Source organism: Heterodontus francisci, chromosome 3 (assembly GCF_036365525.1).
Source record: "Heterodontus francisci isolate sHetFra1 chromosome 3, sHetFra1.hap1, whole genome shotgun sequence".
NCBI lineage: Eukaryota > Metazoa > Chordata > Chondrichthyes > Heterodontiformes > Heterodontidae > Heterodontus > Heterodontus francisci.
In genome coordinates, this window is record NC_090373.1 from 101,171,167 (window position 1) to 101,198,990 (window position 27,824).

The 27,824-nt window shown below is 44.7% G+C and overlaps 1 protein-coding gene across 2 annotated transcripts in view; it reads right to left on the reverse strand.

The window, feature by feature from the left end:
• lama2 (laminin, alpha 2) overlaps positions 1-24,369 on the reverse strand; it is a 527,518-nt gene extending 503,149 nt beyond the window's left edge. For both annotated transcript variants that reach the window (XM_068025161.1, XM_068025160.1), the window contains exon 1: positions 24,226-24,369. In XM_068025161.1, coding sequence (XP_067881262.1) covers positions 24,226-24,301 — 76 coding nt within the window. In that variant the 5' untranslated portion in view covers positions 24,302-24,369. The remainder of the gene's footprint in view (positions 1-24,225) is intronic.
• Positions 24,370-27,824: the final 3,455 nt, after the last annotated feature.

Here is a 27,824-nt window from a genome sequence, read left to right on the forward strand (position 1 = left end):
CCCAACCTGCTGACCATTTCCAGCATGTTCTGTTTTTATTACATTTGTACACAGTATGCAATTATAATTATGCAAACCAGCAAATTGTAGATAACCATTTCACATTCAGCCTCCCAGACCATGACCTCAAATGATAGTGCCTTCAAAGGGGTGAGAAACATGAGCTGTTCAATCTCATTCAATCTACACTTTGTGACTTCTTAAAAGAAAAAAAGGTATCTTCAACAGAGAACGAATATGTAATGGGTGAACAAATATTTTTGCCATGCATTTTAGGAACTCACACAGCAATGTTCCCTTGAACTTCTGTTTGCTGTGCTTGGCCCCTTTAAAATTTGATGCGCAGCTGCACATCTTAAATGGAATGTTGTTAGTGCACGGTCTGCTTGTTCCCTGCGGTTCAAATTTTTTCCCAACGTATATTCATTACGTTGTATTGCATTTGGTTTAACTTTACTAAAGTTATAAAACAAACTCATCTGACACCCGTGGCTTGTTTTGATGACAGGGTCAAAATATGACAGGATACTAATACTCTGTTCATTCCTGTTTCTCAACTTGGCCTTTCTTCCAAATTTTACATCTTTTCCAATAGTTTTTTAGTGTTTCCTGCGTTGATCACCTGTGTTGTATTGTCCTACTAACATTTTTCTCCTCTGCTCTGTAAATTGCAACTTATTGCCACTTCACATTATCTACTATAAACTGCCTTGCTCTGAAATTTGGGTTTATACTTCTTGTGATCTTCCTGTTTTTCCACAGAAATTGTAAGTTCCATATAAAGTGGCTGTTTAGTTAGGTGAGCAGGTTTTTCATATGGTTTCCGATCGCTTACTCAGTTGTGTGTCACTTTTAGGGGACCTGATGCACTCAGCTAAACAGAAAGCACACAAAGTCAAGTTGTGCATTTCTGCTAATTCACAAAAAAGGGCATCTATTTTACAAGAACACAAGAAATAGAAGCAGAAGTAGACCCAATGAGCCTGCTCTGCCATTCAATACAGTCATGGCTGATCTTGGGCTTCAATTCCATTTCCCTGCCAGCTCCCCATATCCCTTGATTCCCTGCGAGACCAAAATTCTATCTATCCCAGCCTAATTGTATTCAATGATGGATCATCCACAACCCTCTGAGGTAGAGAATTCCAAAGATTCACAACCCTTTGAGTGTAGAAATTTGTCCTTGTCTCAGTCCTGAATGATTGACCCCTTATCATGAGACTGTGCCCCCGCATTCTAGGTTCCACGACCAGCAGAAACAATCTCTCAGCTTCTACCCTATCAAGCCCTTTCAGAATCTTGTATGTCTCAATTAGATCGCCTCTCATTTTTCTAAACTCCAGAGAATATAGGCCCAATTTACTCAGCCTCTCATCATAGGACCCTTCATCCCAGGGACCAATTTAGTAAATCTTGGCTGCACTGCCCGCAATGCAAGCATATCTTTTCTTAAATGTGGAGACCAAAACTGCACACAGTATTCCAGGAGTGATCTCACCAAAGCCCTGTACAATTTTAGTAAGACTTCTTTATTCCTGTTCTCCAATCCCCTTGCAATAAAGGCCAACATGCCATTTGCCTTCCTAATAGTCTGCTGCACCTGCATGTTATCTTTGTGTATTCCTTGTACGAGTACCCCCAAGTCTCTCTGAACATAAACAGTTATCAGTTTCACATCTTTTAAAAATATTCTGCTTTTCTATTTTTATGACCAAAGTGCACAACTTCACACTTCTCTACAATTTACTCCATTTGCCATCTTGTTGATCACTCACTTAACCTGTCTATATCTCTTTGCAGTCTCTCTATGTCCTCCTCGCAGTTAACCTTTCCACCGAGCTTTATACCATCAGAAAACTTAGATACATTATTCTCTGTCTCTTCATCCAAGTCATTAATATAGAGTGTAAATAGCTGAGGCCCCGGCATTGATTCTTGCAGCACCACACTATTCACTGCCTGCCAACTTGGAAGTGCCCCACTTATACTCACTCTCTGCTTCCTGTTTGTTAACCAATCCTCTATCCACGCTAATATATTACCCCCAACACCATAAGCCCCTACCTTGTCTATCAATCCTTTATGTAGCACTTTATTGAATGCCTTTTGGAAATCCAGGTGTTCGACATCTACTGGTTCCCCTTTATCTACTCTACTAGTTACATCTTCTAAAAACTCTCATAAATTTGTCAACCAGGATCTCTCTTTAGTAAAAACCATGCTGACTTGTTCTAATCATACTATGCTTTTCCAAGTGCAATGTTAAGACTTCTTTAATAATAGTTTCCAGCATCTTCCCAACGACTGATGTTAGGCTAACTGGCCTGTAGTTCCCTATTTTCTCTCTACCTCCTTTCTTGAAAAACGGTGTAATATTTGCCAACTTCTAATCTGATGGGACCATTCCTGAATCCAGAATTCTGGAAAATCATAGCTAGCACATCCACTATCTCTGCAGCTATCTCTTTTAGAACCCTAGGGTGTAGGCTATCTGGTCCCAGGGGACTAGTCAGATTTTAGTCCCTCAAGTTTCTCCAATACATTTTCTTGGCTGATATCAATTTCCTCACTCTTTTTAGCCCCTAGGTTACTGCCTATTTCTGATATGGAACTTGTGCCTTCTACTGTGAAGACAGACACAAAATATTTGTTCAAAGCCGCTGCCATTTCCTCATTCACCATGATGATTTCTCCTGTCTCTGCCTCTAAAGGACCAACATCTATTTCAGCTACTCTCTTCATTTTTATGTATCTATAACAGCTCTTACAATCTGTTTTAATGTTGCAGGCTTGTTTACTCTCATATTCTAATTTTTCCCTTTTTAATCGACTTTTTGGTGGGCCTTTGCTGGTTTCTAAAACACTCCCAATCATCCGACTTGCTACTACTTTTTGGCAACATTGGAAGCCTCTTCTTTTCGTCTAATACGCTCCTTAACGTCCTGAGTGAGCCACAGATGGGTCTTTCTTTACGAGTTTTTGTTTTTGAATGGAATGTACTTTTGTTGAATCCTTTTAATAGTTTCTTTAAAAGTTTCCGACTGTTCATTTATTGCCATACCTTCCAGTCTATTTACCCAATTAACCTTAGCCAGTTCTCCCCTCATACCTTTGTAATTGGCTTTAAGTTTAAGATTATTGTTTGTGGTTGAAATGTGTCACTTTCAAACTTAACATGAAATTTAATGGCATTATGATCACTATTTCCCAGTGGATCTTTTACTATGACATTGCTTTTTAACCCTGCTTCATTACACAATACGAGATCTAAGATAGCTTTATCTCTTATTGGCTCTACAATGTATTGCTCCAAGAAACTGTCATGAAAACATTCTACAAACTCATCTTCTAGACCACTGTTGCCAATTTGATTGTCTCAGTCTGTATGTAGATTAATGCCCCCCACAATTAATACATTACTTTTTTTTTTACACGCTCCAATAATTTCTCATTTAATGTTCTGTCCAATAATATAAATACTGTTAGGGGGCCTGTAAACTACTCCCACCTGTGTTTTCTGACTCCTGCCATTCCTAACTTCCACCCAAACTGATGTTACTTCATGATCTTCTGAGGCCAGATTCCTCCCCACTAATGTCCTTATGTCATCCTTTACTATCAGGACTACTGCTCCTCCTTTGCCATTCTGTCTGTCTCTCCAAAATATTGCTTACCCTGGAATATTCATTTCCCAAACTTGATCTCCTTGTAATCATGTCTCGGTAATGGCAATTAGATCGAGATCATTTATCTCTATTCATGCCATTAGTTCATCTATCTTATTACAGATGCTTCGTGCATTGAGATAAAGGAACTTTAATTTCATTTTTTTACCTCATTCCCTGCAATGACCTTATTTGTCGATGTACAATTTTTGTTCAACTCTCTGTTCCTTCCTGTCCCATTCTGTTGGCATTTACCCACATCACTATCCCACTCCGATACCGTGACCTCTCTCTTTGGATTTCTAAATTTCCCTTTACCCAAACCCTCCCCGCCACCCCTGTTAATTTAAGGCCCTGTCCACAGCCCTTGTTATGCGATTGGCAAGGAAACTGGAGCTCCCGGTCGTGGCTGCAGAAAACAGTATCAATCCCCCTGACTATACGGTCTCCTATAACTACCACATTCCTCTTTACTCCCCCCCCCCACTGGAATGGTATCTTTCACATGGTGCTATGGTCGGTCCACTCATCTACCTTGCAGTCCTTCTCTTCATCCACACAGGTAGCAAGGATGTTATACCTATTGGACAAGTTCAGGGGCTGAGGCTACTCCATCACTACATGCTGATGCCCCCTACCTGCCTCACTCACAGTCACACTCTCCTGTCCCTGACCATTGGCCATCTCTAATGGTCTCCCTAATCCAAGGGCTATGACTGCCTCCTGGAACAAAGTGTCCAGATAACTCTCCCCCTCCCTGATCTCCACAATGTCTGCAACTCAGTCTCCAGCTCAGCAATTCTGAGCTGAAGTTGTGCATGCTGCAAACACTTACTGCAGACATGGTTGTCAGGGATTGCAGTGCATTCCACAGATTCCCATATGCTGCAGTTGCAGCACACCACTGGCCCTGCCATCGCTCTGCAACTTTATTTATTTCAATTCTTCAATTAGTTAATAATTCACACAGCTGAAGTAATAGAAAGTTGCACACACCTACCTAGGAGTCAAAGGAAGAAGACTAACCAACTGCTAGAGGTTTAAAATGATAGGAAAAGGAGCCCCTTTCTCCTCCTCCACACCAAATTACCACGTGCACCAAATTTCCACTTTCACATTGGCAATGTCTCACTCAGGCAGATGTATCCGCTCACTGCATCCCCCTCACTGCGTTTGGCTAAGAAACTGATCTGCTTTATATAGAGATTCTGATGACTCACTAGCTCAGCTTTAAGCTACAATAATTAACACCTATTGAACCTAACTATTTTCAACTGATTGATAGATAACTACCACTGCTGGCTTCTTCCTGTTTAACAAGACTATTTAACTAACCAGGAGATTTAAAGCCTGACTCTTCATCTAAAATTGAAACTGGACAAAAACTTACCAGAACTCACTACATGCACCAAATTTCCAACTTCACTTGAGCAATGTCTCACTCAGGCAGATGTCTCCTCTCACTACGTCCCCTCACTGCCTCTCACAGAGCAGCCAGCCGCCTTCATCAACAGGAAGGGCTTCCATTCAATGTTCAAGTGGTCTGCGACCACCAAAAGAGTTTTTAGTTGGCATTTAGCACATTGTGGGCAGAATTTAATGCAGGTCTTTAAGGTGGGTATGATGGCGTGGGGGACGGAGAATTTCACTGCTGCAGTCTGCCTGTAAATCTAATGTTGTAATGTCAGTTCCAGATTTTGTCAGTGGCGGCACTGACACCCCGACACGATGAGGACCTACTTTAAATTGCTGAAATGCTCTTTGTAATTAATTATATGGAAATACATTTAAATTTAATGACATTTTGTGAATAGCGGGTGGCAATCATGTGGCTTTGGGTTCACAATCGTTAAAATCTGGTGTCACTGTGGCGAAAGGCCATACTGCTGCGACGGGGAAGCAGTCCTGAGTTTTGCTGCATAGGAGAAGGGGGGAGTGGGCTTTGGAGGCCATTGTCGGACTGTATTGCTGTGGACTCTGCAAGAGGAAGTTGGGGTCTTCGGGTCTCTGCAAGGACATAATGTGTGTGGGCAGGTGCCATGTGACGTGGTTGTTCAGTCACTCTGCTGGAACACAGGGTGGGCCATCAGTGTGGTTGGCCTCTGAGGTCCATCAGGGACTCCGCCAAGAGATTTGTGAAAATCCCAGCTGCCAAGCTAGGGTCCTCTCACACCGACAGCGATCTGCAGGCACACAGGTTACCTGACATGGGCCTCATACACCCTGTATTTCTGGACCCCTGTGGCATGATGCAGCGCCTCTGATGGAGGGACTGCCAAGAGGCTGCCGTGCCTGCCTGTGAAGCGCCACGATGACAGCAACAGCAGCCAGCCAGGCCAAGAAGGGCCTAAGTACGCCAGAGAGTGTACCAGACCCAGATCAGTTACCTCCAAATGTCGGAGCGCCACTATCAGTGAAGATTACAGTACTCCAGGGAGACCATCACAGACTTAAGTGCCCTGCTGCAGGACAAGTTGCAACCCATGGAAATTTGGGGATCACCTTATGCCAGTGGCCTTGAAGATCACAGTGGCACTCAACTTTTATGCATCCGGCTCTTTCCAGGGATCTACCAGGGACATTTGTGGGGTCTCCCAGGCAGCAGCCCACTAATGCATCAAGGCGTTGTTCAAGAAGGGCTGCAACTACATGCGGTACCAGACCGACCCTCACAGTCAGCAAAGAGGGCCATCGCTAGATTCCCACAGGTGCAAAGTGTGACAGATTGCATGCATGTGGGCATCAAGGCTCTCATAGAGCAGCCAGCCGCTTTCATCAACAGGAAGGGCTTCCATTCAATGTTCAACTGGTCCACAACCACCAAACGCGTTTCCTGCAGATACATGCCCATTTCCTGGGAAGCAGCTACAACACCTACATACTTTAACAGTCCCAGGTGCCACAGCTTTTCAGGCCCCCAGCTCACCTTCAGGGATGGATTGTCGGGGACAAGGAGTATCCATTGAAGACTTGGCTTCTTACGCTTGTCAGGAATCCTCGCAATGCAGCAACGGAGAGGTACAATAATTGCTTGGGCTCCATCCGAGCGACCATCGAGCAGGCCATTGGGCTACTGAAGATGAGGTTCTGCTGTCTTGATCAATCCAGTGGAGCCCTGCAATATGCTCCAGCGAGAGTCTTGCATATTGTGGTGATCTGCTGTGCTCTGCACAATCTAGTACTGCAAAGGGGAGAGGCCTTACATGACAATGAGATGCCTGAGCGACACACATCCAGCGACGAGGAGGACGCAGAGGACAGAGAGGGGAAAGCAGCACTGGATAATGAAGATACATCACTAGAGGCCAAACAGGTTGAGCGATGCACAAAACAGGCAAGAGACAACCTCATAATTACCCGTTTCCAGCCACCCTGATGTCCACTCACTGAGAATGTAATAAAGACTCACATTCAGGCATGAATTCTGTTGCCTCCTTTCCAGTTGTGTTCCTGACCTGCGACCAGTTACAATGTGTGCTAGTGCCCATGGGAGAACTTATGTTAATGAGGGCTGTGATCACAGTAGCATTGCACTCAGGGGAAGTCAGCAACTTACAATTAAGGCATAGTGGAGAATGGCATTCAGAAAATGATGGTGATGATTTGCACAAAAGAACTTTTAATTGATGATGGCATTACATATTATCTACACCAGTGAGTGTCAAAGTGTGACTAGGTTTTTTTTAAAAAAACGTTTGTGGGTGCTCCTATTTGTTGTGACCCCTGCATAAGCAGCTGGGCTGGAGGCAGGCTACTGATCAGGCTGCCTTTTGGCCTGTGATGACTTTGGCAGCTGTCCTCTGGTTGTCTGAGGCCAGGAGGGCCCCGGCTGCCCGACAGTTTCCTGCAAAGCTGCAGGACTCTCCTCAGGTGTCATGGCTACTAGCGCTGGGCTCACTGAGGGGGCTCCCAGCTGTGGAGGTCAGCCTCTCCTCCTCCCTTTGAAGGTTCACTTGAACCTCCCTGCTGACCAGAGAAGGATGAGGAGCAGGAGAAGTTTCTTGCCTTGCCACGACTGTGTCAAGCTCATGGCAAAGGTGATGGTGTGCAGGTCTGTGCACATCTGTGGGATACGGCTCTGCAGGAGGGTCTCCAACCTCTCAATGGAGGAAGCCAGGTGCTCACACGGCTGAGACATAGCAGCATTCATGGCATGGATGGACTCCTCCATCGTCCCCTCATGGCTGTGCATGGCTCCTGAGATCTCCGCCAGATGTTGCCTTACTTCTCTCTGCAACTCCAGCATGCCCTGTGCTGTCGACACCAGAGGTTCATCATCAGCCTGAGGCTCAGCATGGGCCTGGCCACCCACCATCCTCGGCTGGCTCAGCCAGCTGCTCGTGCGTGCGTATGGTACTGTCAACCAGTTTGTGACCCCGATTCTAAAGTCAAGTGGTTACCCACCAAGATGAAAGTATCTGCGCTGGTGGAAGGTGGCAGGAGAGTCATGGGACTGTGCATCCTCAGACAGGTTCTCCTCCTCAGAGGTGAACAACTGTCCTCCTGTGGCTGCAGTCTCCTGTGCCCGTTGTGTTGCATGAGAGAACACAAACATGTGTGGTTAAGGCAGCGCAGATGTCATCATGTCAACCATGCATGATGTGGTTTGTCATAATTAATTAGTATGTTGATGGAAGCCAGTCCTCACTCTCTTGCACAAGGACTCCAGTCTCCCTGTTTGAAATTGCACGGCCGCCCAGGGTGCACGCCTGCTCCAAAACCTCTTCCTCGGCGTTGGTGAGGGGACGCAGATCTCAAACTCCTCTGCCAGTCCGGGCCGTCTCCCTTCTATTGTGGGCCCTTTTGTCCTGCAAGAGGAAGAATGGAGATAGTAGAGATTGGCGCAAAATCAACGTGACATTCCTGCTAGTGTCAGCCCCTCGACCCCTCCTGGAGGACCTGATATCTCTCATGCTAACACATGCTGTCAGAGGAGTTAATGGGGGTGAGCTCTGAAGGAGGGTATCCTGTGGCTGAAATGCAGCTATGCATCTGTCAGGATGAGGTCCTAACCTCGACCCTCTGCCATCGCCGTAATAGTGTCACCCTCCCCATGTCATGCATTCACCTGCGTAGTCACAGGCAACCCCCAAAAAGACGAACAGTATGCAGCACTCACCTTGGCAGAACGAAGGAGGTCATTGACTTTCTTCCTGCACTGGTCCCAATTACATTGGGTGACCCAACAGCTGCTGACCTCCTCTGCGATCTCCACCCTGGCTTGCTTGGTCAGGCGGGAGGACCTCCTCTTGCCATCGCAGAGGAAGAGAACCTCCCGCCTTTCCCTTGCAGCCTGGAGGAGAATCTGCAGGAAGGCATCACTGTAGAGTTGTCTTGCTTCAGCCATAACTTTCTGCCCTTCTTGGGGTGTTGGAGTCTCCAGGAACCACTCACACGAGGTTTCAAGCTGCACCAAACTGCCGGTGAATCTTAGGCAGGAGTGAATGCAAGGTTTTGAATATGGTGCCAGCACCTGCGCCGGAGTCACCCAATGCCATAAGCGGTGACTCACATCCTCCCCCCGCCACGTGATATGCGTGGCCCACTTCTCCAACATACAACATAAGTGATGGACAGGAACGGCGCCATTTCTGGGCCCACTGCATGTGCAGTTTTGCAATCTGTCAGAAACTAAGTTTACCAACTTTCGTGTTCTCTAGTTTTGAAGATTTTTTTTTGAAAAAGTGGGATTGGGATCTGGGTGATGCCAAGAAGGTTGGACTTATTGCTCATCTCTTGTGTCTGAGGGGGTAGTGATTCAGTTTCTCCTTGAACCACTTCCATAATTCAACAATATTGTCCTGGCGATGACTAAGGAACCGTGACAGACATCCAAGTCAGGACTTGAATGGGAACTGGGAGCAGATGATATTGCCATAATACTGCTGCTCTTTTCCTTCTAAGTGGTGGAGATCAGTGTCTCCTTTTTCACTTCATTCTAAAACATTTATCTGGCTTAGAAGCAAAAAGATAAAAACAACTTACATATGCCTTCCTATTTAAGAAATTGATGCAGAAAAGTAATGTAACTTCATGCAACAAAGAATGACTTGCATTTTACATGCCCTCTGAATGCCCCAAGTGCCACACACTTTTAAAGCATAGGCCAGAATTTTTCGTTGGGCAGGCGGGAGGCCCTGTTACCTGCCGAAAAGTTGTTGGCGAGTCCGCCTCCACCGAGCCTGGGGTGCCAGACTGGGATTTTCCACTCCCCTGACCTTTAATTGATCTTGGGCGGGACTTCTACTTCGAGGCAGGAAGTTCTTCCTACTGGAACTGCCGGGCCATCAATGGGAAAGCAGCTCTTAGTCCCAGCAGTACCACTGGGAGCGGTGGCCACTGCTGAGACTACACCCCGCCATCGCAAGAAGATGAAGGAAAACCCTGTAAATAAGTTAAGTTTTTAGGGCCTTGTCAGGGACAATCAGTCGGGCCCCAGCGAGGCAGGCGGAGGGAGGTGAAATCGGTTGGGGGGAGCAGCCCTCTATGGGACATAGTGTGCCCGATCAGGAGGGCACCCCCCCCACCCGCCCCCCACCAGCTCACAAAAAGGTCACCTGGTTTTATCAGGCGGACCTTTTGAGGCCTCAGCCACCTGTAAGACAAGGGTAAAATACCCGTGGTGGCGGGCAGAGGCCCTTCAGTTAATTGGTCACTTCAGGGCCTTGATTGGCCTGGGGAGGGTGGTCAGTTTCTCGCCGCCACCACCCCGTGTAAATTTGCAATGGGGTCAGGAACAGTTCCCCACCCCACTCAATTCTGCGCTCCCCCCACCACTAGCCTGCTCGTTTGGGGGGCATGCAATTCCAGCCATAGTCATTGCTGTTTTGTAGGCAAGCACAACAGCCAATGTATACATAGATCACACAAACAGCAATGAGATGAATGACCAGCTAATTTGTTTTTGTGCTGTTAGTTGAGGGATGAAGGCAGTCCAGAACAATGGCAGATATCCCTGCTGTTCTGCAAAAATTTCCAATAGGATCATTTAGCATTGTGCACCTCATTCAAAAGGCAACCTATCCTCAACAATGCATTTAAGAGTCAGCCTAGATTGCATGTTCAAATTCTGTCATGGACTTGAACCCACAACCTTTTGATATAGAGGCAAGGGTGCTACCACAGAACTGGACAGATGTTAAGACTGATTAAAAATTATAGAAGCATAAATCAGTAGAGGTGATTTGAGACTCTAGTGGGTTGCAACAATATTCCTTTCATTTCTGTGATGGATTTCAACTGACAGAGGGAGAAGACTTTAATCCCATTTACTGTAAGGGTCTGAAGTGAATGAGTTTAGAGGTTTCAATCTAGTTCTCAGTGGGTGTCAGTTTACTATGCAAAACCGCTCATAATTCAGCCCAGTCTCATTCCAAGAAATACAAGGATAGCTGGTGTAGGGAATGAACAATTTGTACTGCTGCAGTAAGCTGAAGCTAAGGTACATTCTTCGGGATAAATAAAAATGAGTTTTATTATGCATCTGCCTTATGCAGATCTGATCTGTGCTTAATATGAGAAGCAGCACTGTGGCATCTCATAGGTGAGTGCAGATATGTTTCAAAAATAATCACAATTAAAAAATAGTATTCAATACAACTGTAACAAAAGTGTTGTTAACTCTCAAGCACCCTTGCAGAAGCACTCAAATGCAAAATTTTATGCGCAAGTTTTGAAATGAAAAAAAATCTGAGGCTGTGAATATTGTTTTCCTAAACCTCTTCAGTGGAACCATACTTGAAGTAAATAATACAGTTTTGATCAGATACAGGCCTGGAAATGATGTGATGTGGTATTAGCATATGGGCACTTTATATGAATTTGGTATGCTATTTTAACAGAGCCATTAATCCACTTTAAAAAACAATTTAAATTTTTTTTTTTAATGAGTCAATAACAGTTAAACTAAGAAATGAGGTAAGGTCATACAAAGGCCTGTTTTACAATATAATTAATCAACTGAACGTCAGAGGCAGGGAATTCTGCAGCGGGTAACTCACCTCCTGACTCCCCAATACCTGTCCACCATCTACAAAGCACAAGTCAGGAGTGTATGGAATGCTCTCCACTTGCCTGGATGAGCACAGCTCCAACAACACGCAGGAAGCTCGACACCATCCAGGACAAAGCAGCCCACTTGATTGGCACCCCATCCACCACCTTCAACATTCACTCCCTCCACCACTGGCACAGAGTGGCTTTAGTGAGTACCATCTACACGATGCACTGCAGCAACTCCCAAGGCTCCTTTGACAGCACCTTCGAAACCTGCAGCCTCCACCACCTGGAAGGACAAGGACAGCAGGCTCATGGGAACACCACCACCTGCAAGTTTCCCTCCAACTCACACACCATCTGACTTGGAAATAGATCACCATTCTTCCATTGTCGCTGGGTCAAAATCCTGGAACTCATGACGTAACAGCATCAGCGAGCACCTTCACCACACAGATTGCGGCAGTTCAAGGCGGCAGCCCACCACGACCTTCTCAAGGGCAATTTGGGACATGCAATAAACAACAACCTTGTCAGCAACACACGCATCACAAAACTGAATTTTAAAAAACTATCTTAGATGTCAAAACGTTTGTTAAACCAGCTGTGGTGAACTGGAATTTTTGATGAAATTCGAATGTGCAATAAAATAATAATTTAATGATGCAGCCTGTAAAGATGTCAGATTCCCTACACAATCCATGTTCCAGACAACAGATGAACAAAACCCATTTCCTAATTTGGACCTTCTCACCAGAATTTTCCAAGTCCTTTGGGGACGTGCCAGGAGGCAGGGGGCGGAATAGGGTGTAAAATTGGGACAGAAGACACCAGACCAGAAGTCTGATGCCTTCATGTCGTTTCCGTATTTTCTGGACGGCAGCCAACACGTCAGAAGGACATTATGCATGGATGTGCCAGGAAGGTAATTAAGGTAATTAACTGGCCAATTAAGAGGAATTTTAAGGGGGGCGTGGCTTGAATTTTGCAAATGGCACATGGGAACCACAGGGCTTCAGTGTCTTGCCTGGTAAAAGGAGCCGACAAGCAAGTAGGCGCTCAGTTCTGGCTCTCTCTGGCAGCCATCAAGAGAACCATCGTGGTGTGTCAGGGAGGGTGGAGCAGCAAGCGCACTAGCAAACAAAGACAGCAGCGGGGGGGATAAGGTGTCAGCACTGCAGGGTGTGCTGCCAGAGTCCCATCAAGGCAGTGGCACATGAGCAGAAAAAAAACATGTGAGGGAAGTGGGGGGAGGCAAGTTATTTGCATAATAGACCTTGCACACAGAAAGGCCAGCTGCCATGGTCCTCATTCATCCAGACTTCGGGGCCCCCATTGAGGAGCAGCAGCAACAAAGGGGGACGGAGGTCCAGCCACAGGCAGCAAGAGATCAGCAACAGGGCCAACAGGAGGGTCAGCCTCGAGCTGAGGACATAGAAGGGGGCAGGGAAGCATGCAAACAGCCTCCTGTGCACAGAAGAGACTACCCTCATGAAATGGTTGACCATCCGAGGTTCAACTACCTGCAAATGTCCGGGCAGCAGCATCTCTGAAGACTGTTCAGCTGTGTGCCATGCTGCAGGAGCTCAGCCCCATGGGAATTGGCGGCAACCCAAAGCCAGTGGCGCTGAAGATCACCATGGCATTGATCTTCTATGCCTTGGGCTCTTGCCATGGATCCACTGAAGGTATGTGTGGGATCTCACAGTCTGCAGCGTATCCATGCATCATGGTGATGACCAATGCCCTTTTCAAGCAGGCCTGCTATTGTGTGCATTTCCGCACCAATCCAGACAGTCAAGCTGAGAGAGCCATTGGATTCGCGGCCAACTTCTGGATTCTCCCAGCTACAAGGTCTGATCAACTGCATGCATGTGGCCATCAAGATTCCCACAAGTGAGCCAGTAACCTTCAACAAGAAGGGCTTCCACTCATCTAATGTGAAACTGGTCTATGACCACCGCAGAGGATCCTTCAGATGTGTGCAAGGTTTCCAGGAAGTAGCCACAAAACTGACATACTAAGGCAGTCCCAGATGCCACAGCTTTTCCGCACCCCCTCCCCACCCCCGCAACACCCCCACCTTGAGGGATGGATACTAGGAGACACGGGCTACCCACTGAGGACATGGCTACTTACACATGTGAGGAACCCACACAGATGGAGTATAATGTGGGAAAATGTGAGGTTGTCCACTTTGGCAGGAAGAATAGAAAAGTAGAATAGTATTTACATGGATTGGGACTACAGAATTCTGCAGTACAGAGGGATATGGGTGTCCTCGTACATGAGTCACAAACCATGAACATGCAGGTACAACAAGTAATGAAGAATGCAAACTGAATTTTGGCCTTTATTGCAAGGGGGATGAAGCATAAAAGGAGGGAAGTCTTCCTCCAATTGTACAGGGCATTGGTGAGACCGCACCTAGAGCACTGCATATAGTTTTGGTATTCTTACTTAAGGAGGGATATATTTACATTGGAAACAGTTCGCAGAAGGTTCACGAGGTTGATTCCTGGGATGAAGGGGTTGTCTATTGAGGAAAGGTTGAGCAGGTTGGGCTTATACTCATTGGAGTTTAGAAGAAATGAAACATAAAAGATTCTGAGGGCACTTGACAGGGTAGATGCTGAGAAGATCTTTCCCCTCGTGGGGGAATCTAGGACTAGGGACCAGAGTTTCAAAATAAGGGGTCTCCCTTTTAAATAGAGATGAGGAGGAATTTCTTCTTTCATCAGGTCATTAATCTTTGGAATTCTCTTTCCCAGAGAGCAGTGGAAGCTGTGTCATTGAATATATTCAAGGCTGAGTTGGACAGATTTTTGATCTATAAGGGAGTCAAGGGTTATGGGGGACAGGCAGGAAAGTGGAATTAAAATCACAATCAGATCAGCCTCGAGGGACTGAATGGCCTACTCCTGTTCCTATTTCTTGTGATATTATGAATGCAGAGGAGAGGACAGCACCTGCCACAGGGCAACCCGAGCAACCATTGAGCAGGCCATAGTTCTGTTGAAGATGTAATTCAGGTGCCTTGATCGATCTGGTGGAACCCTTCAGTACGCCCCACCGAGGGTCTCACATCATGGTGATCTGCTGTGCTCTGCACAACCTGGCGCTGCAGAGAAGGGAGGCGTTGAACAATCAAAATCTCGTGGATCGCGAGGCCTCCACCAACGATGAAGATACGGAGAAGGCTACTGAGCAGGCAATGAATGATAAGGGTCCTGAGGGAGCACAGGCAAGGCGCAATGAGATATGCTCCAGAGAGGCACTAATACACAAGCATTTCATATAACGTTTACTACCAGCTGGAACCATACCAATAAAGCATCACCATTCTGCAGCCCTGCTGTCGCCATCATCATTTACCATTCCAGCGCCCTGGGGCAAGGATGAAACATTGACCACACTTGGCATGGTGCCTCGTGACCAGACCCCTGAGGGAGCAAGGGTATAACTGACATTGTAAAGGGCAGCAAGAATTGGAAAGAGATGTAGAAAGAGTAACATTAATCCTTTATTAAGAGGCACAAGATATACAACACTTAACATTTTGATACTCTATTCACCCATGAACGCCAAATGCAGCTTGGTGCTGCTCTTAAATTATTTTGTGTGTGCTATGTGGTGCTCCCTCTGATCTTGCAATGAAGGTGGAAGCAGACTTCTGACCTTGCTGTCCTGTCGCTTGGGATGACCTTGGCAGTCGTCCTCTGGCTGCCTGAAGACTGGTGGGTCCCGGCATGCTGAGTGGCTCCTGCACAGGTGCAGGACCCTCCATTGTCAGCATAGATACTTGGGGCACGAGTGCCACTGGCAGAGGTGCTGAGGAGCTACTGTCTACACCAACAGCGCCGAGAGGATCTCCTAGATGTGGAAGGCAGCCTCTCCTCCTCCCTTGCAAGGCACACTTGCACCTCCTGCTGACCTGAGCAGTACAAGCACCTGGTGCCTCATCCCCCTCTTGCCTTGCCACTGTTTCATAGAGTTCATGGACAAGGCAATAGCATGCAGGTCTGCACACATCTCTGGCATCCACTGAGCAGTATTCTGGATTTGGCTGTCCGAGAGTCGCCAATCTCTTGCTAGAGAAAGCCAAGCACACATATGGCAGTACTCAAAGTCTGGATGGACTCTTCCACTATCTGTGCTTGGGTGCACACAACCTCTGGAAGCTCTGCCAGATGTTCCCTTACCTCAAGCTGCAGCATTTTCCATGTTGCTCAGCAATGCCCTGGCCTCCCACAGTCCTCCGACTGTCAATATCCTCAGTTGCCACAGCCTTTGTCAGCTGGTTGGACGCATCTGTGCTATGCTCACAAATTGTGTCCCTGAATCAAAGCGTTAATGGATACCCACCAATGTATCTGTGGTGATGGTGGTGGATGTGGGGGAATGATGCAACAGTGCAACTTCTGAGGATCCCGCCTCCTCCTCAGAGGTGGCTGACTATGCCCTGGTCTCTCCAGCACTCTGCGGTTCGGCCTGACCTACATGAGAACACGGAGAGATTGACGGGTTATGGGTTTCTCATCATGTCATTCCAACTATCCCCACTGTTGAGGTCCAGGTTTCCAGTGGTGGACATATGAGAACTATGCCTTGTGCGTGCCAGATGCACCCAACCACTCACTCTCCTGGGTTGACACTTCTGTTTCACCATCAGTGATGGAGCAGCCGCCATACTGCCCTGCCAGTTCCAAGGCCTCCCCCTCCATGGGGGTCAGGATGGACAGGTATGGTACACCTCTCCTGGTCTTGGCCCATTCCTATAAATTATGGGCTGTCTACTCCTGCAAGTTCAAAGATGAACACTTAGTCTCCCCACATAGACGAGCACAACGCCTATGCTGGTTGGAGCCCAGTGGTCCACGACGGGGACACACAAATGCCTCCTGCATGTGGCCACTCGCGAGGGACCCTGTGGTGGGAGGGGGGGGCACCAATGACAGATGGGTGCCTCTCACCAAGATGCAGCTATGCCTCTGACAACATATGCCACTCACGAGACAGTCATTCCTTCTCCACCAAACACACCCTCTCCCTTTACCACATGCAAGCCCCAAAGGGAAAAGTATGGAGTATTCACCTTGGCAGACCAAATAAGAACACTAACATGCTTGCATCACTAGATCCAGGTTTGAGTGGAAGCAGCCTGCTGACCTTCTCTGTGATCTCAATCCAAGTTTGCTTAGTCATGCCGGCTGGTCTCCTCCTCGCGTCCCTGGGAAAGAAGACCTCCCGCCTTACCCTTGCAGCCTGGAGGGGGACCTGCAGGGAGGCATTGTGAGGTCTTCCTTCTGCCATTCTGGCTGCAGGTTTCCTTAAACTTGTCAGGTTTCCAGGCAGTCCCCATTACATGTAGTGCTGGCAGCTCTTTAAATATGACACCATCTCCACCGCCCCCATCCCACATTTAATTGGCCAGCCACTGGAAGATCTCTTGTGGCCGGCCAATCCCAAGCAGAAGCAGCACTCTTTACCAGTACCAACGTTGGGACCTGCGGCCCAGACCCAAAATTCATCCCTCTATTTCATTCTCTAAGTTTCTTTTGCTCTAATGCTGATATAATGTCTGACTATTCCCAGTATTGCTGCCTACCTTCCTAAAGAGCACAATGAAAGAACACATTACTCAAAATTATGAAGGGGGTCAAATGTTTTACTCTTGCAATACTCCAATGGCCTAAAAATTCATTGAGTAGAAAGGGTGAAACTGAGGTGCATCATCCACTGGAAGCCAGTAGCTTGGTTTGAACCAGGATCCATCAGGTTTCTGCCCCATTGATAATCCACTTACAAATCTCGATCAGCGGGCGTGTCTTCTGCCCCCACCCCTTAGAACAGATTATAGGGACACATCTCAGCCTGGGCCAGGAGTTCAGCCCATTACTGAAAGCTGGCATAGATTCCATAGGAGCCCTTCCCAAAGTCCCAAAAAGAAAAAGGAGAGAAAGGTAATCAATCCCACAGCCATCAATTGCTTTCTGAATGGAGGTATTTTTATTAAATCTGAAAGCTTCAGCACATCAGGGGCCTCATAAAAATGCTATTAGGCCTGAATCCTGAAACGGCAATAACAAAGTTGAACATTTTTGCAGCGATAGCTTGGCCTTCCATTGCCAAAGTCACTTGACCATCTTCACCAGTGCTGTGTGTCTCAATGTTCATTAGGTTCCTCTGAACGGTAAGTTTAAGTCACATGTCCCTCAGTCAGAGACATTATCCTGTGGAAGCTTGCTCAGTGATTCTGTGATCAGGCTCTGACTAGCATTTCTAGAACACAAAAACATGGCATTTTCACCACATGGCCTCAGCAATCCCAAATATGGCTGCACTCACAGGACATCTCCTGTTGCTGTATTAATCTGCATTCCCAGAAAGTGCACCATTTACAGATAATGCTGCACAAAATAAGTTTATAGTTATAATTATGTTCCCAATTTTACTCTCTGCAGTGCCTGGTAAATCCTCATTTCCCAAGCATGAGAAAAGTTTAAGAGGACAGAGGTCTGTAACATCAAGTCTTTGTCCCCTTGTTGTAGTCCTAGAATCCTTACCTAAATGAGGGGAGCTTGCACCTATAATAGATGCAGTCCAGATTTTCAGCATGGGTAACAAAGAATGTTCTTGGCCCTCCAACCCCATTTTCGTCTCATAATGACCAAAGGGTGCCCACTTCCAGTGGCCTCATGAATCTGGCACAGGGAACTACAACAGGATTCCCTCAAATCAGAGGGTCTGAGGGGGCCCAGCAACATGTTGAAGTGACTACTAAAGGCAAGTTTTCCCTTACCTTGTCAGAGACCTAAAGGATCTTTAATTCTGATGGCCTTTTGCCTGCTCTTTGTTGGAATAACAGAAATATTCACTGGGCTGAAGAGCAATCCTTTTAAACCTACATTGAGCACCTACTTGCAATCCTATCAGTACTAATCAAAATTAATGCGAACAGAAAAGTATAAATATATACTAGAATACTAAAAATACCTGATAGGCATTTTGATCAAAACCAAAGCTAATGCAGAACAACTTGTCCTGCAAAAATGGTGAAAAGTTAAATCACCTAAGTGTGCAATCTCCAAATGCTACAAGGAGAATGAATTTATTTGTTCAACACAAGCTTAAAATTGTTTGTTTTAATAACCGTACCTTAAGCCACCTATATGTCGACATTACAACTACATTTCACCAATTACTTTGAAATAATCCCTAACTGTGTTACCAGCTCTTTTGCCCTGTCATTTATTAAAGGGGAAAAACCTGAAATACTTCACAAACACAATCCTTAAATGAGTTCCAATGAAAGGTCATCGACCTGAAACATTAACGATTCTCTCTCCACAAATGATGCCAGACCTGCTAAGCATTTCCAGCATTTTCTGTTTTTATTAACTTAAATGGACAATTTTCTTTATTCCTCTCCTGTAAGCTTGTACAGTGAAGTTCTAGCCTCCTATGCCACTTGAACAGGCTTATTTTATTTTTGTTACCTTTCTCCGACTCCATTGCACAAAAGTTGCCATTAGGATTGGCATTGTATGGGATAATGCAGTCAACAGACACAAATTATAATGAAAGGGGTATGTTGCTGTGTGTTGCATTGAACACATCGACAAAGAAATTTTGCATATTTGTGTTTCCATGCATATGTGCAGAGCTCTTCCAGAACGCTAGCCTTTAATGCTGTCAGATAAGGAGCAAGAGTATGCACTCTCTCACTATTAAAAAATAAGTTTGAAAACTTCCCAGAAGGTCCAATTAACACATTCTAAAATTATAGGGAGTTCTACTACACCCAGTGTAAAATCCTTTCAGACCAGTCTTATATCTCCTGACTTCAGGATACTCTGAACTCAAATCATTGACCTGACTTCCAAATCATAGTGTCATTCACAGATCAATATACATCTAAAATGGGTTTAAAATGATTTGTTGAATTCAATTTCATAACTTGCCATGATGGGATTGAACGCACAGCCTAGTCTGTCACAATTATTGCACCATGAGGAAAGACAGCAAAAACATGGGCTTTTCAACTTATAAATACATCCACGAGGTGATCTTGTATATACAAGACTGTTAAAAATTATGAAAAAGTTAACACAAAATAACTCTTCTAAATAGAACTGCGGGGTACAGCTAGCATGCACGACTTTGAACTAATAAAAAGGTAGTTTTAGGATTTTTTTTCACACAAAGTGATCAAAGTGTGGAATAAACTTTCAGCTCATGAATAGTGGGGTCAAAAGTTCTCTATTGATTTTTGAAACGAGATATTATAATGGAGAATGTTAGGATCTCTCTGAATGGATGAATTAAGATGGGCCGAATGTCAGTCCCCATCTGCCATTATCCTGCGAAACTTGTTACTTAAATTCAGCTTCACGAACCCTGGGCCGGAATTTTAGGCACCCCCAAAGAGCTGGTTAGAGGCGGGGTGGGTGGGGGGGCACATTTTACGCAAGGCAGTGGCAGTGATAACTGGCTCGCCTGGCCCAGGCCAATCAAGGCCCTCAAGTGGCTGCCACGGAGATCTTACCTTTGGCCCCAGCCTGACAAAAGCTGCCTGACAAAGGCAGGTGGCTTTCTGATGGCCTGGAGGGAAGCCCTCATGATCAGGCATCCTCTGCCTGACGAAGGGCCACCTCCAATGCCCCAACCGCCCCAACACGCTCCCCCAATTGACCACCCTTGCCTCGCCAAGGGCCCAACCGATCACCCCCTGCGAGGCACCAAAAAAAAAAAACTTACTTTTTCCAGGATCGTCCTTCTTGTTCTCGAAGCTGAGTTGCAGACCCAACAGTGGCCACCACTCCTGGTGGCGCTGCTAGGACTAAGAGCTGCTGACCGCTGATTGGCCAACATCTCCATTAGGCGGGACTTCCTGCCTCAATGAGGTGGAAGTCCCATCTCAGACCAATTAAAAGGCTGGGGACTGCAAAATGCGGTCCGGATCCCCCGGCCAGGCAGAGGCAGGGTCGCCACCGACTTTTCAGTCGGTGGGCGGCTCCTGTCCGTCGAGGGTAAAACTCAGCCCCAGGCTTCAGTGAACTTAAAAGTCAGATCAATGACCTGTCTGATAAGTTGCACAGAGGGTCTTACATTGATGCACTTTTTAGACTACTACTTTTGACTCAAATCAAAAGTACCATGCATTGGTGTTATGAACTTTAGTATAACTTCATTTCAGTTCCACTAACGCCATATGCACAACAGGCATGTGTATTTGCACAGATTCCTGCAATCGCTCCTTGTCTCTCAAAACTCAAACACTTTTCTTGGATTCCTGTTCAGAGATACAGATGCAGGCACAGAGTCTCACACTTCTAAATCTCATAGGGCTTAAAATATTTGCTTACTGGCCAAATTTCTGGAAGTTACCAATTTAACATACAAAATTTAAATAATTGCATCTGTATACACACATGTTGTGTATGTGCATATATGAGGTCATTTCCATTGCGAGGTTGGCCATATACTATAAAAATGTCCTCAGCCAAACTGCAAAAATGTCAAATTATTAATACAAAAATCATTTTCTTTCAACTCTATTTTACTATATGTTATGACCCGGTGAGAAAGGGGTCTAAGGTTCCTCTCAGCCTTCACCCGGTCTTACCGTAACAGAGTTTAATTTTAAACATACCATGTTTTTAGCTCCCCCTTGGTGCATCCTTGTTTACCGCTTTCCAATTATAAGGCAAAGAAACCAGCACAAACTGGTTTTCTTAGGTTTAAAGAAGAAAGGTTGGAATTTATTACACTTAAACTCTAATTCGGTTAACGTCTACAGCTACACAAGGCACCCATGCTAGCATGCATATGCGATACACACATGCAGATAGAAACAGAAAGAAAACAGAAGAAATAAAGTGGAAAAGTTTGAGGCAATATCTGAGGAGGTTTTTTGTGTTACGGTTTTTTGAGCTCACTGTAGTGTCCTTGATTGTAGGTAGATATTGCTTTTCATTTGGGCCCAGTATTCTTCTTAAACCTTGTTCACTGTTGGAGACTTTTCTCTCTTGGGGTTCATGTGCCTTCAGTGGGTTTTGGAGTTCCGTGAGAAAGAGATGGGAGCAGACAGAAGAGGCTGTGGCGAGACAGCCAGGAGAGGTCTTTGCAATCCAGGAGCAAACCGCTTTCTGCCAGCTCTCAGTTCAAAACTCTGCAACAGCCAGTTAGTCATGTGACTAACTGATCTGACTATGTCTGTTTGTGGATTGAATTGGAGCAGGGAATAGCTCCTTTGTCTACAAGCACTGTCTGTTAATATGCGAAAATGTCTTTCCAGCCAGGGGCCTGGCAACCCCTGGTCACAGGCCTTCTCTTCTTCCCAGCAACAATTTGAAATTTAATGTCCATGTGGTGAAATTAATGTGCCTCATTCTTGGCAGGTGGCGACCTGCATGACAAGAGGGAGAGCCAGACAAGAGAGTCTTCTTCACTCCAGGATCATACTGCAGTCTCTCTGTTCAAAACTCTTTGTACAATTCGGAAAAATCAGGTTGCCAAGCAGGCTAGTCACATGACTAGCTGGTCTGACCACATCTGCTTGCGGATTCGGCCATCCCAGCAGTCATCCTGAAATTTGAGCTCCCTCACCTTCAATGTCTGGTGCTGAAAGTCCATTATGGGTTAAATTGGATAAGGGAAGTAACCCCTTTGTCTCCACAAGTGCTGTCTGTTAATATGCAAATGTATTTCCAGCCAAGGGCTTGGTGATTTTTTTTTAAACAAGTCCTTTCTTCACTTCAGCAACAGTTTTCAAATCAATGTTCACGTGACAAAATTAATGTGCCTCATTCTTGGCAGGTTTTGGGGGGGGGTCTGCATGACACTATATTTAAGATAGTAATTAAATATGTTTAATATACATTGATAATTAACATATACAGGGAGGAAACAAGAGGACTATATGTATATTTTATATAGTAATGTTAACTTATGATATTTAAGACATTGATACATTCATCTGTAAACATCAGTTTGATTTTAGGCCATCTTTAGTTCAACTGTGCATTTATGGTTGAACTTAACAGTAATTAGAAATACTTGATGCAAAATGCATATACAATCTGAAACCATTAGTATGTTGCAAATTCTTGCAAAGAAAAACAGTGCAGACTGTGGTCAAAATTCTTTTTTTTTAATTTGTTCTCAGGATGTCGACATAATGGCAAGGCCAGCATTTGTACGGAGAAGGTTCTTGAACCATTGCAGCCCACGTGGATTCTTTGTAGTGGTTTGACACACTTCAGAGGACAGTTCAGAGTTAATCAGATTAATCTGGGACTGGAGTCACATATAGGTCATACTGGATGCCAGGTTTCATTCCCTAAAAAAGGACATGAATGAACTAGTTGGGATTTGCCAACAATCCAACAACTTCATGGTCCTGGTTACGAATCCCAACATTTTTGTTAAATTGAAGTTCTCAAACTGCCCTGGTAGAATTTGAAGTCACATTTTCTGGATTACTAGCCCAGTAACAATTACTTCTTGACCATACATGCTAAAACAAAACTTCCCTAAGGAAAGATGTAACAAACATTGTAACCTTCAAATATAGTGTTTTCTCTACTAAATCCGCCCAATTTAGTCTCTCCAAAAGTTTCTCCTGACCACAAAAGTAAATCATACCAAACTTTAGAATAACTTACATGCTACAGTATGCATGTGATCTGTCGCTTTAACTACGTTTTCCATTAATTGCAAGAACTATCAACATTGTTCATAAATTCAGTATGAATACTTTTGTTCTTCTATAGGTTTGCTTGTAATTCTGTTCCATGTAAATCTCCATTGATTTGCAACATTCTGTAAGTTCTCCCATAATAAAAACATGAAATAGCCAACATATATGAAACTTTCAATTGTTCAGAACATCACAATGTATTGCGTCCAGTTCGTTCGCATTTTGTTAAACTACAGGATTCACTATAGATTTTGAGCGCCGCATTTTCCTACAAATTGGCAGCCAATGAAGTATTGTAACGTTAGTATTTCCCTCCCGAGATCAAAAGGGAGTGGGGAACAGCAAGCCGCAAACTTTTACAAGGGAAAGTCGGTATCGCCGAATTCAGTGATGATTACATAAACAAACTACATAATTCTCATATGTTTTATCAGAGCCAGAACAGATTGGTAAACGCACGACACAATTTGTTTAGAAAAGCTTTATCTTAAATATCCCCACAATGTATATTATTTTAATTGCAATAAACACCGTATTAAAACTCAACTTCTGTTATATTCAAGTTCCAACTCGAATATCACCATGTTACACAGACAGTGAATGACTACAGTTCCATTGTTACTGTGGACTTTTTCAAGTACCTTCAAAGTTGTGACTAAGTATGTATTATCCACAAAGTTCAACTCCAAAAATAATTAATTACACGTAAACCATAAGGTTTCCGTGCCTGTAATATAACATATAGCACTCCAACATTTCTGAAGTTGGGACAGCTACAAATTTGAAAAGTTTGATTATGCAGCTGCTGAAGAAGTGCTCAGCAATAACGGTTCACTAATTCAGCTGTCACCTTTCACTTACCTCTCTGCTGACCGCAGTTGCAATGCCAACATAACAGTGCAGTGACCGTAAACAGGAGTAAACGTGAAGTTTTCATTTTGTTGCTGTTTTGTGCAACAGTTACTTCATTACCAGCGCTTTCACTCACTTCAGCTGCAAACTTTCCTCTCTGTCTGCACTGAGATGCTGCTGCCTTCGCTGGTTTCCACCTCCGACAGCAGAGACAGGGACAGAACGCCCCCTCGCGCCCGGGGCAGGGGCTTGAGACCTCCCGCCAACTTTAAACCATATTATCCACTCTGGGCACAACAGCTGCTCATGATGCTTGGCTTTGATCATAAAACCAAGCTCCACACGCATCAAAATCATGTGTACTTCCTATTGGTTGAATTTCCTGTTTCCAGTGTTTATTTGTGCCGAATTCTGTGCTTTTTTTTTTTATTTAAAAAAAAGATTTTTGATTTTCACTTACATCTCAGTTTTAGGTGCTCTGTGGGAATTGGGAGAAAAAGGTGAAGACAGATGGAAGCACTGGGAAAAGGGTCTTGGTCATGTATAGCAGAATTGTGGGTGTATTTGGGGGATAGCAGCACTGCAACCAGTGGTTGAGTTTAGGAGCTTTGGAGAGGGGAAGTGCTGGGTGATGGAAGGGGGCAAGGAGTGCAGCTGAAAAATCTACAGTGCTCAAGGTATTTTGGCAGGTCTGCAATGGAGCTAAATTCACGGGCACTCAAAGTGGGGAAGTAGGATTAGTGAGGGGCGGCAGGAAGAAAGAGAATGGTATGGGTAATCAGACAAGGTAGTAGAGTTAGAGGAGGAGGTGACAGATGCAGAGGGTTGTCCGGTTGCACCAAGAAGGTTGGCTACCAAGTGAGATTTCTTAAAATAGTTGCCCAAGCAAGAACTGGGAATCCTGTATTATATAAAATAGTTAATTAAGATTTCCATAATTGGCAATGGCAATTTCTCTTTAAAAGAGGAACATTAATTTAAACATTTTCTCCCAGTAATAGATCATCTGCTTCTACTTGAAGAAAATGTTTTAAAATTTACAAAAATATAATTAATTCCCAAAGATGGCAGAGAATAGTCATCAATAAAATTTAGAATTCTTTCAGTTGAAAAAAGTTCAATCTGTGCAGGTTCCAAAATACTGGAAAATGCATTAAACTGTCAGAAGTCAAAACTTTGGGCTGTTGAGACACATGACCAGACCTCCTTGAAAACAATGAATACATTTTGAAAGACCCACACTTCCAACAGATGTCAGACAATTTCTTGAAATCATTTAATTGAAAATCGTACCCAAAATTTGGTTATTTATTGGCTGCAAATGTGTATTCCCTTTCAGGCTTTCATGCAGTTAAGGTGAAGGAATGTTGGATGTACATATTAAGATAGTAGAACTTGATATTGTTTTTGGCAGAAGATCATTGGTTCAACTAGCTGACCATTCCAAATCATCCATCAGTTTCCTTAGCACGATGCTGAACCAAACAGCCTTGTATCTCCTACTCTAACAGGGATTCATAGGAATATTGGAATTGCAAAACAAAAATAAGACGAAGATGCATCTGGTTTGCCTTCGACCATTCAGGTAGTTGCATGCTACAATAATGGAGTTGATGACTAATCATGTTAATCAATCTCCATCAATTAGTCTGCAGCAGACACAGACAGGGGGTCTTTGGGAAGTGTAGGTTCAAAACCTCCTGTTTCCCTCAAACATACTAAATTTATCACATTTCATGTCTCAAATTACACAGTTGTTCGACTGCAAAATATTTTTTGTGACAGCAGTCTATCTAATTTACATTTTAAATAAGCAATGCTTCCGGCTGCCCTTGCCTCCAAAGGAAACCTGTTCCATGGATTCACCACGTGCTTACTGAAATAATAGCATTCATCTTTACAGTGATGGGGGTGCAGGACAGCCCCATACTGGGTGACCAACCTGGCAAGGTCAGTGACATGGAGACCATGCTGATATAAATGGCAGGGCTTCTTTTGAATAAATGCGGAGTCCTGCTGGCCACCTGGCTAGATTGGCTACTTGGCTGACAGGCAGGAGTGGGAATTTGGTGGCAGGAGGCTGCAACCAGAGACATATGGGAATGGTCTGCGGCAATCAGTGGTTGAAGGGGTAGGCCACAGTTTCCTCTTATGATCGATCAGAGAGCGCCAGGGTTTCCTTTCAATGTACAAGGGGGTCTGTCAGAGCTGGAAATTCCACAAAAATCAGGGAGGTCCAAATACTCTTTAAAAGACCTGCGAGGAGGACTTCTGATCCTCTTGGTCCACAAGAAGTTCAAAGGCAAGCAAAATTGCAAAAAAACTTACAAAAACCCCTGCGTGGATATTAAAATGATGCTGCCATTCCAATGACATGGGACTATGACTTTTAAAACTTAAGTAGGCCCCTGCCTGCTTTTAGCCTCGTCTAGGGCCTGAATCATCGCCGTAAATATCACAGCAGATGGGAACACGGCTGCTTGGAGGCAGTATTCTGATTTTTAGGATTTTAACCAATCGACTGACCCTTTCCTGGCCTTTGGGGGTAGTTAAAATTGAGGACACTATTTCCAGGAATCAGTTTTGAACTTACTTCAAGTGCAGGCCTGGTCTTTAAGTTAAACTATACTAGGCATGATGAAACAACCGGTCATGATCTACATTATCTAATCACTAAGTTTTTTTAAAACAGCAATCACATCACTTCTCAATCTTCTCTTCTCCAGTGTCCTATGCACACAGAAAGCACGATTCACAAAGAAAAAAGCCATTACCTTTCAGACACACAAAAAAAGAGACCACCAGAGAAACCTGGTCACGATGTCTACAGATTTAGAACTTTTTTTTTGTATTGTACAGTTCCCTTATAAAGAAATATAATATGCTGCAATCTTTATCCTTTTATCCCAGTGCCACTGGCTGCCTCCAGGGCAGGTTTCCAGATTTCCAGCTCCTGTGCAATGACAGCCACCTGAGAAATGCTCATAGTGGCGCACATGCCTGCCAGGTTCATGCTAATGAAGGAAGCTCCCCCTGATCATGCATCATTTGGCACAGTCACAGGCAGAAGTTCCCAGATGATGGATCTCAGCACATTGCAGGATCAAAGGCCTACGGGGTTTCAGGGCCCCCTGCATGATGAGAAGGATGAAATACAAAGTACTTAGTTCTCAAATATTTCCTTTCTGAAAATAATTGCTTGAAAATTGCTCTTAGCCTGTGAAAAAATTGCAGAATCAATTTCTAACTTAAATTGCTTCATATAGTAATGATTTAGTAGCTCATTCGAGTTTTGCAAATATCCAGCATACGAAACTTTTAAATAACCTTAGATAGATCACTTTTCAAATGTTATAATAATTTTTTTTTTAATTCATTCATGGGATGTGGGCGTCACTGGCCAAGCCAGCATATATTGCCCATCCGTAATTGCCCTTGAGAAGGTGGTGTTGAGCTGCCTTCTTGAACCGCTGCAATCCATTTGGGGTAGGTACACCCACAATGCTGTTAGGAAGGGAGTTCCAGGATTTTGAGCCAGTGACAGTGAAGGAACGGCGATATAGTTCCAAGTCAGGATGGTGTGTGACTTGGAGGGGAACTTGCAGGTG